Genomic DNA, 11,001 nt, shown 5'->3' on the forward strand with positions numbered 1-11,001 from the left:
TACGTATCATCTAATTCATAGATATCCTTGCGAAGTGAGAGTTCGATCGGTTCCACTCCAACCCTGCAGAAGACACGGCAAGAAAAGGAAAGAAGACGAGCCAGATACCATTAGCAATAAGAAAGATAGTTCCAAAAGCACTGCTGAAAAAATGGCGGACCCAGGACGCGTACCAGGACACCAAGAAATACCTAGACCGCAAATGAGGGACACCCAACTATCCCTGGAAATGGCGTCTATGTTCGAAGGAATGGATGCTCAATTACAAAGCTCTCAAGTGTCCTCCACTGTTCTAGACAGTCCAGTGTCCATGTACCAAGGATGGAGTTATCAGAATGAACAACAGTGGGGTAGAAACGGTTGGCTCGATCAGCGAAAAAATAATTGGTTAAACCCGTGGAGAGAATACTCGTTCAGTGGTCTGGACAGAGACGCAAAAGTTGACCCAGACAGTACAAGTTTAGACGATATCAGGCCTAGGAGCACCGTTTCTCAGGATGAACATCGACCAGGTTCGCGAAATTTGCCTAATTCCACCATGGACTCGCCGAGGAACTGTTATCCACACTCACCGAGAGCTCATCCTATTTCACCAAGGAGCTCTCATACAGGAACACCAGGGGATATCGGTTACTCCATGTCTCCTAGAGGATGTCCAACTACACATCAAGACCAGAAAATCGCTTCACCAAGAAGCTCCGGGTATCCGGACACGGGCTACGGCCATCCACCCCCCAATTCCAGAAGTTATCCGAATATGTACGACACCAGGCAGGGTAGTACATCCCCGAAGACAAACTGTACAAATTTTCCGGTCCATTTGGATCAGAGGAACGGACTCAACCGAACGAATCATCATCATCAATCGCACAACATAAATAACGTTCGAAACGTTGGCCAGAGCTGCGATCAGTCGAAATTGCCGTACTCCAGACCTGCGCAAGATTCTAGTCAGCAAAAATACCCTACCACGCAGAACTACTTAGAGGCTCAAAAATCGCAGATCGAACAGCCTTTCGTGAACAGGATACCAGGCCATTATCACCCCCCTCATACCGCGCAGTCCGGTAGAAATCTTCCATATCAGGGCCAGCACGATTCGAACGCGGACATGTTCACTGGCCTGTCGGTGTCTTCTTGCATGGGCAACACTAGTCACAAGCCGTTCAGCGCCACGAATGCGGATCTATTGCTACACAGCTCGACGCATCTTCCGCCCAACAATCCACCAAACGGCACTCAGAGCTTAGGATCATTCGATCAGAGAAAATATCGGATGTATAAGGTTCCTGAACAAAAGACACCCGGAATTAGTCAAATGTCACCGGCGCCCTCCGACCAAGTGGGAAGTTGGAACATGCTAGGTACTTGGTACCCCGACCAAAACAAACCTTTCGATCAACAACAGATTTATAACGATCAAATAGGTCCTGATAGGAATCACCAGCAACCTGCAGACCACCAGAAAACATTTAATTGGAACGATAGAGTACCGCATCCGGACCAGTCGAAACCACCTTGCTGGGAAACACCCTCAGATCCTTCCCCGTTCAGGGTGCCGAAGGGCAGACCACCGTCGAGGACAGCGTCAAACCAGAATCCAAACACAGACAATACATATCAAAATTCTTCCAATAGAACGTTCCTTAAGCCTCAAGAGCCGACGCGGAACGGTGTCTACGCGGACAGTCCAAGCAATAACGCGGTGCAAAGCAGCATGACGACACATCAAGGTAACCAACGAAGAACAGAGTGGCCGGAAGATAAGACGAAGGAGGGTTTCCACGATTCCAGACAGAACATCGCGAATCCAAACTCGAATTGCTTTCCATGGGCCGAAGAGATGAAACAGGTGCAAGACTTCCACGGGATGCCGGGCTTGGGTCATCCTCACGCTTCCTTCCCACAATACGGACTGTATCCAACATACCCTGTCTTCGACAAACCATATTCTAATTCTTGGGAAGGCTACAACTATCACCAACCGTATCCACACCATCAGACGCCGGAGTATCCACCTCAATTCTATCAGCAACCAAAGAGAGAAGCCTGCTTTCCTTCGCCTCAATATCCCTATCAAGGAGTGCCCCCGTATCAAGGTCTGAATCCAGGTTGGGCGAGATGGGACACTCCTCGCTGGGATATTTACGGACCACCACCCTACTTTCCGGTGTTACCAGAGCCTCCTCCAAAAGCAGAACCACTAGGAGAGGTAGCCGACTATTCTGACAACGAAGAGTGCTTCAAGGACTCGCAGATGGGTGGAGTCGCCATTGCATTGAGCCACGGTAGCGTGTTGTTCGAGTGCGCCAAGCACGAGATGCATGCCACCACGGCTCTCAAAAAGCCTAATCGTCTGAATCCAACCAGAATCAGCCTGGTCTTTTACCAACATCGTAATCTTAACCGACCAAGACACGGATGGGACGAATGGGAAGAAAAGATGCGACTCAGGAAACTAGGTGTTGCGAGTACCACCACCACCACTACTACTACATCATCGTCCACTTCGCAATCACTGTCTACTCCATCAACTCCAACCAGCCCAGCCAGTGCAATCAACACCGAAAAATCCACTCCGCTACCTTACATACCCAGTGTTCCTAGTTCTCAGTTCATGATGAGATCGCCTACGTATACCACCATGACCTGGACCACCCTTTTCCCAATGCATCCGTGCATGATAACTGGCCCATATCAGGAGGGAGGGGCCATTGGATGAGTAAACGTCGGAGGGCGCGATTCCAGCCATCGATGAGCAAGAACCGTGCCAGGAATCGATCGAGCGATCTCGTCGGACTGATCGAGTGAAAAAGTGGGTTTCAAACGACACGAATGTCACTTGACGACGCTGTTCCGTGCCGTGCAACTTCGACACGAAGAACGTGAAACGAGTCACGAGAACAACAAGAGAAACAGAGCAACAAGCAGCTAACATTGAGAGGGGATCAACGAGCAAAAAGAGCAAACTGTCATCATGAGAGGCTTTCTATCGTAATTCTATCAGGTCATCGTCCTAGATGTGTATAGTTGTTATTGACGAAAAAAGACAAAACGAAGATGAAGAAGAAACAACACGTTTGCACTGCCATTTTTCTATCTCACGTTTTTTCGGGGAATAAATAATAAACGTAACAGACAGGGGAAACAGAGGAGAAGCAAAAAAAGTTAGCAGCAGGTGACTGGTTCGCAACGCAGACGTTTCGTCGCGGGATTCAATTTTAATCGGGGCTTCCCTTTTTATATCGATCTTTTACACGAATCACGGTAAAATGTTGCGAGCGGACAAGAAAAGGAAATCAAATCAACAATGGATATCGAACACGATGAAGATGTTTGGTATCTAGAACGGCAAATTCAAGGCTGAAGGTGGAGGAGGAATACGAAGCAGCTGATCGACAGAGACGTGTCACGCGCTTAAAGAAACACTTGATCGCAATCGAGGCTAATTTTCACGGTAACTGGATTAACGGCACAAAAGGGCGATCGGCCATGTTTTTTCGAAGAACCATTGTTCTTTTCGAGAAATGACTTTGAATATGTTATACGACCTAGAGTAGAATAAATGGAAAGTAAAAATATGGGAAAAAGGACAAAAGAAGAAAAAACGATGTAGAAAAGTAAGATAATGAAAGGAAGACGAAGAACGAATGAAACGTATCCAATTATATATCTTTGATTCTTTTTTTATTTTTTCTCTTTTTTTTTGTTATTTTTAGGAAAAGGTCTCGTATTCTGGTAGAGTCGTAATCGTATTTAGCTAGTCCATGCCTAGACGCGATAGATAATTGTTTTCTTCGCAACATTTTAACATACGGCACACGGAGTTGCAAACATGTACGCTGATAGCACGTGCGCGCTTAGCTATGATCCATTTTTGTACAAAGCTGGGTCAATTTTGTAACTATGAGAGTCGATCTGCCGTTTATTTTTCCGCACGTTCTCCTTTTTGTAACACGTGTACCCCATTGTTGTTGTTGTTGTTGTTGTTGCATCATCACACACATACATGTGCATCATGCAGGACCAAAATCGTCCTTAATTCTAATTCGATTAATCGGCGCCATCGTAGTAGATTTTTATCCAACATCATCCAGCCCATAAATCATTTAAAACGCCCACAAATCATAACTCCAAAAAATCGAACGACGATATGCATATATAGTTTCGGGTGGATCCTTTGTAAAAGTCGTCTGGATAATCTTCGATGCTCCACATGGAAAAACGGAGCTCACACATAGACACACGTTACACACGTACACGCGTATAATACATATACTGACACGAAAATGATCTCAAGTTTTTAAGCTAATTAATTAAACGGTAAATATCAACGTTTAATGTATTTCTTTTCTCTTCTCTCTGTCTCCCTCTCTCTCTCTCTCTCTCTCTCTCTCTCTCTCTCTGTCTCTCTCTCTCTCTCTCTCTCTTTCTTTCGCACACATTGTCTATAACCTTTCTTTCTCTCGTTTTCTCTCTTTTCGTTCGTCTATTGTACATTGTGCTTGTTAATCATCGTATTTATTTCGTAATTCACTTGCACGTGCTTGCATCCGTAGCTCTATCCTATTAAATCGATCACGTAAAAAAGATTCAAGAACAAGAACGATGTGACGAAGAGAGGCACACACAGGCGATTCGATAATATAATATATATATTATACATATATATACAATAATTGCTATAATATTAATATCGAATTCTCGGGTCGGTTCAGTACAAACACACAAATATACACATCATATACACACGAGAGGATCGTGAGATAATTTTTTAATATAGAATATCGAACTGTGAGGGGGAGAGAAACGCGTCGGTCGTCGTGGTGCCATTTCCTTCGTCAGCTACGTTCTTCCCATTGTTTCTTTTTTATTCTCTTTGTTTTTTTTTTTTTTATTCATTCTCCAAGCCCTTTAGAGTCTATAATCGCGATTCCAGATCCACGATCAAATCTATGGATCTCGGGTATCCTGATTTATGTTATAGATATATATATATAAGCCTTTCGAGAGGCGATCTTCTCGAGCGAGGAAGACACGCGCACAGAGATCCAATAGTTTCGCGGTAGATTACAGCGGCCAGCCGGCGAGGTTCGACCTTATTTAACGAGTGCCAGTGTTGGAAGGTGAGCCAGAGAGCCAGAAAATGAAAAAAAGGACAAAAAAAAAAGAAAGAGTAAAAACCGGGAGCATCCGTATTAATCGTACGCGTCGTTCGAACGATCCCTATGTTTTCTATACATAGACCAGCTACGTTTGGCGTAGCTACCTCGAAACATCCATCGCCACTTCCGGCTAGATCCGCTGCTTTTCCTTCGATCGTATTTTTTTTTTTTTTTTTAACCCATTCATCGATCGTATGTGACTCGACCGATGAATATGAAAATCAAAAAAAGAAAAGAATCGTGCTATCGAACGAAGAGAAGGAGAAGACAGAGGTGGAAAGGAGAATTCGGACGATCAATATTGTTGTCAATATGATTGTCAATATTTAAGGTTCTTAACATTGTATTGACAATATATATTGATCATCTAGAGGATCTTGTACGTACAATAATGTTGAGAACCTGAAATATTGACAACAATATTGATCGTCTGAACGCTCCTGAAGAGGTCTCTTTAATTGAAAAGAAATAGCTAAATCGAGGGATATTTTGCTCGATGATAAGACCGAGGATGAATCATGATCACGTGTTAGTTTTGTTTAATTGGTTCATTGAATCGAAACAATCGATCGATCGGTTTCTTGCCTTTCGAAGTTTCGATTCACGACCACGCTAACGCGTAAGCGTACACGTGGGGAAGAAATCGAAAAGAGAATCGAATAGAAAAAGGAAAATCGTGGTTGTTCGGAAAATCGATGGGTCTGCACGATAATCGACAGAGAGGCGCTACTATTGTAAGAGGAAGGGTGGTGAAAAGACGCGTCCAATCCTCGCCCATCGAAGTATTATAAGAATCATTAATATATTATCATTCATTATTATCATAATGTAGTAGTAATAATAATTATTAGCGGCAAACAGTAATAATTAGTAATATAATCTAATTTAATCCGACTATTTATTAATTAAGTTTTGACAAAACGCGTTGGTCTATTATATTTTTATTATTATTTTTTTTTTGCTATTCTATCTTCCTTTTTTCTCCTTATCTTTTCCTTCCCTCTCTTTTTCTTCGGTTTAATTTTTCTTTCGTAACACCGAACGATCGAGTTCAAGTCGAGAGTACGCACCAAGCCTTTCCACTTATTTCCCATTATCTTTTCTTCTTTTAATTTTGTGTTCTCGCTTATATTCTCTCTCTTTTCCTCTCTGTTTTCTTTTCTTTTTTTTTTTTTGTAAAATTGTTTAGCACGAGCGTGAAACAATATCGTCGATCACACACTCGTACCTTTTTAAAACGCTAGTCGTCCCTTCCGTTTTCTAAATTTCTTTCCTTAATCGAGTCTTCTGTTTTCTCGTTTTATATCTCGGTATCGTCCTTCGTTTTACCGTACGACGAACTTCTATTCGCTAAGAGCGTAATCGTTCCTCCATTTTTAACGCGCGACTCCACAGTCTCTACGTTCTAAAGTAGATGATATCAAATAAATAAACGGTGAATAAAAATCGACTATTTTTCTATTAGACGAGTACCATTTTTCGATTAGGTTTTCTAATACCGAGAATCGATCTCAGCCAGTCAATTAAACATCTTACAAACAAAAAGAAACTCACAAAACCAAAATAAAGAAATAAAAATTCACGCTGAAATCGCATAATACATTTCTATTTTTTTAACCGTTTTGAAAGATCGTCCTATAAAGAAAGGAAACAAAAATGTAGGCTTGGTTCGTCATCCAGTTCTTTCTTCTTTGCAAGCAAACGTTTCGATCACGACACTCTTCTTGTTTCTTACGAACGATTTGCTAACGACGAATGTTTCTGCTCGATCGTGAAGCGTCTTCGGCTATGACTTCACCCCACGTCGATCTTCATCGAAGACTGTTCACGTTCGATTTCGTAGAAATAGTTCTCTGCTTTCGAACGCTCATGCGACGGTTAAAATGAAATTAAAACGATACAAATAAGAGGAAACGCACGGTGAAACCAGAAAAATGATTGGACGAGAAAAGAATGTTTTTATGAGATTTATTATACACTCTCGATCGTGATCTATCGATTTCATATAAATCTATTATCGACAACTATCCGTACTTTTTACAATCTAATGAATTAGGTATTTTAAAATAGATGAATTTTAGAGTTAATGAAATGAAGAATCAAAACGAAACCAGTGATTATAATAATCTTTTTTAGATTCGATTTATCATCGATGTTAATTCTACCTTAATTTTACAAACAATGAAGAAACAATACGTTTTCTTATTTTGTTATTATATATGTCTCAGAGCGATCGTCAGCCGTAGACGGATCGTCGTTTGAAACGCTCCTGTTCCTTTCACATTCGCACACGTTTCTTTCCTCGATCGCGATCCATGGATCCGCTTAGAATGATCCGCGCGAGGCACACAGGCAAGGTTTTTCTCTCGTCGACTTCCGAATGATTCTCAGTTGCGTGCGTGAGTACAGTGTTAAGAAATGTTTGAGAAAAAGAAACTAATTAAGAAAAGGAACAAAAGGAAAAACGAAGAGAAGAACAGGTTTCGTCGCAGGATTTTTCCAAAGGAATATTTTCGTAAAAATCATACGACGAACCGGTCGAACTTCCAGTTACGATCGATAAACAGAACAAACGAAACAGGACAGGACGAAACGGAACAGAAGTGAAAAGGGAAAATCGGCTGGTTATCGTTGCTGTTCTTTTCTTTTTTTGTATAGGATGCGTGGAAAAAATTGTATCGTCACGATGCCAAAATAGTATTAAATATTTGCGGTAATAATTAAGGCGTAAGAAGAGGAATCGCTAGCTGTTGTACTCGATGATGATTGTCGTGTGTAACGAGAGCAGGAAGAAAATGAATGTGACGCACGCGAACGAGTTTTATTGCCAATTCTGTACCTTTTTCCTTTCGAAAGGAAGATCGGAAGTTGGATGAGAAAATCGATTTTAGCGTCGATCAGGGCATGATTCGATAACGTGGTTGTACGAACGAGGCGAAATAAGAGCAGGAAAAAAAAGGAAGGATGAAAGAAAGAAAGAGAAAGGTTGAAAACTGTATTTTTTCTTCCAATACCAAAAAGATGCCATTTTGTTTTGTACGAAAAAACCTATGAAAAAACTCGTAAAAAAAAATATAGAAAAGGAAGAAGGAGAAGTAAATGAAACGAAGGAGATATGGTGAGAATGTGTAGGAATTAAATATAGGAGGAAGTTTGGGGAGGAGTTGAAGCTAAGCGGGGTTCAACAAATTTTTTAAATAGTTTGTAGCGAGCGTAATATAACAGTTGTAATAACGATTGCAGAACAAATTACAAAGATGCAAAACAGATAAATATTTACGCAACAAATATACTTGATGTATATCTGTCTCGTGAGATGAATAATAATAATAATAATAATACTAATAATAATAATAATAATAATAATAATAATAATAATAATAATAATAAAGTAAAAAAAGTAAAAAAGAACAAAAAAGTAATGAAACCACTTGTCCGCCTTATGAAGCCAGAATAATACAATAGGTGATCGAACGATAAGAATTGACAAAACAAAATAAAAAAAGTAAAGTAAATTAAAAGTAACAGGTTAATTAACGGTAAGTGCGAAAATCGCGAAACGCTCGTCACATATTTATGTTTATCTCTTAAATATGTATATGTATATATTTAAGGAAACTTGTATGTACATACATGCTCGTATATACATACAGGGTGTCTTACACCGTTAGAAACAAATAAATAAATAAAATCGAGTAGAGTATCAGAAAAGAGAGTCAGGTCAAAAATGAGGGAATGATAAGAAGAGCGTCGCTCGCAATTTTTGCACTTAGGTACCAAAACAATATTCCCTGGATCCCCCGAAATAGGGCATACAAATATAGCGCTACGTATACACCGGTTACATATGTGTACATATATTTTTGGATAAAGAACCCAGAAGAAAAAAAAGTTTTAAATCGAAATTCGGGCCGCGACGCAAATCATGAAGTTGTTTCGATGGATTGTTTCTCGACGCGATGATCGTTTACGAACGAACAAAAATTCAAAACGGAAAACGAATAAACAAAAAAAATGGAGAGTTGGAAATTGCATAGGATAAAAGAATTGAAACAAGTAAAAAAAGTACTTGATGATGATTCTTTTCTGTTTCTTTTCATAATTTTCCGTGAAATCGATTCGATTATTGGTGTCGTAGATTACTTCGCGATTGTTTTCGTTCAACGATCTATGACGAGAAAAATCGTCTCTCTCAATCGTGATTGCAGATAGTGCTTCGAGAATAAACGAAATGAAAATGGAATAGGTATCACGAAAAAGGATACGAGACAGAGATATAATTAAAAGATAATAAAGCATAATGGAATGGGGGAGACCCGAAGTGATCCATCGAAAAAACATTCCCCATGCATCCGGTCCAATGAAATGTATTTATGAATATTTATTTACGCGAGACTAAATGAGATGGAAAAAAGAGGAAAATGATGAATGAAAGAAAATCTAATATATTGACAATTTAATAAAATAGATGGTCATAAGTTTAAGATGTAAGTTTTATAATGAATATATATATTATATATATATATAAATCTACATATATATATATATTTACTTGTAAAGCGTTTTATTGCCCTTCGCCAAGTTCGATCGCGCCAAAAAGAGCCGAACGAGCGGAAGGGATAGCGAAGCAATGGTGGTCGAAAGAAATGAGGAAAAACTCATTCTCGATTCAAAAAAAAAATTTAAAAGAATAAGAAAACGTGGTAATTAAAAAATTATCGGTCAACAATGTACGTGAGCGAATGAAACGAACGTGAATATTCGCGAAGATAAAGTAATTAATTAACGTCAGAGAGTGATCTTCGTTTTCTGTCGTACCATCGTGAACGTTGACGATGTAACTTATTATTATTACTATTATTATCATATTACTATTATTATTACATATTGTATTTTTTTCCTTATTTCTGTTTCCAGTCCATGTTTTTTAATTCTCAATATTACTTTTAGAGCAAGCGACAACAAAAAAGAGAAATGTGACAAACGATAAAAAAAAGGTCAAAGCATTGATCGGCGTGCATTTCTATTCCGATCGATCAACTGAAACGCGAAATACGTGGCGAAATGCGCGTGGATCAATTACGAAACAACAAAACACTCACATACAAAAGAAAAAAACGAAAGGAAAAAACAAAATCACGGGTGTGCTTTTGAGCGATGAGAAATCAGACGTACACACGTATACACAGTACGCACACGTACAAATAAGAGGAAAAGACACACAGAGACACGGATACACACGTACAAACACATACATACACACCGTATGCTTAGAGTTTAGTAGCGACTTATAGACGATAAGCGATAGAGTAATTTAAACTGATCATTGCTATCGATGACTATTATTGACATAAGAGTACATTTAGACGAAAAATATGTTATTAAGTAAGATGTAATTGTCCTTTGTGAATATACATAAGAGAGAAATGAGAAATACAAGAAACTTTTATGATAAAAAGAAGACTTGATCATTTTTCGTATTTCGTGTAACCATTCGTCGAGAAACGAAATAAGACAGAATGAATGCAAAATGAAAAAGAGAAGGAAAAGAATTATTTTAATGTTTTCGCGCGTAGATAAATGATCAACAACATGTACACATATTTTTGGACAGTTCTGTTGATCATTCGTGTACATGTTTATGAGATATTATAAAAGCATTGAAAAGATTCCATCCTACAGATACATGTGAATGTAATAAATTTATAATGAATTTCTTTTAAGCACGATATGTGCCGATCATTAAATTAATATAAAAGATCATTTCAAACGATGTATAACAACGATGACAATTTAGTTGAATCCGCGGTAAAAAAAAAGACCAGATCTCGATCGA

General features: G+C 39.2%; 1 protein-coding gene across 7 annotated transcripts in view; it reads left to right on the forward strand.

Moving 5' to 3' along the window:
* Positions 1-10,623, forward strand: part of LOC122573971 (DNA N6-methyl adenine demethylase) — a 142,517-nt gene extending 131,894 nt beyond the window's left edge. For all 7 annotated transcript variants that reach the window (XM_043741018.1, XM_043741014.1, XM_043741012.1 and 4 more), the window contains one exon: positions 22-10,623. In XM_043741018.1, the coding sequence (XP_043596953.1) occupies positions 22-2,722 (2,701 nt within the window). In that variant the 3' untranslated portion in view covers positions 2,723-10,623. The remainder of the gene's footprint in view (positions 1-21) is intronic.
* The last annotated feature ends 378 nt before the right edge of the window (positions 10,624-11,001 follow it).

This window comes from Bombus pyrosoma, linkage group LG12 (genome assembly GCF_014825855.1).
Source record: "Bombus pyrosoma isolate SC7728 linkage group LG12, ASM1482585v1, whole genome shotgun sequence".
Classification (NCBI taxonomy): Eukaryota; Metazoa; Arthropoda; class Insecta; order Hymenoptera; family Apidae; genus Bombus; species Bombus pyrosoma.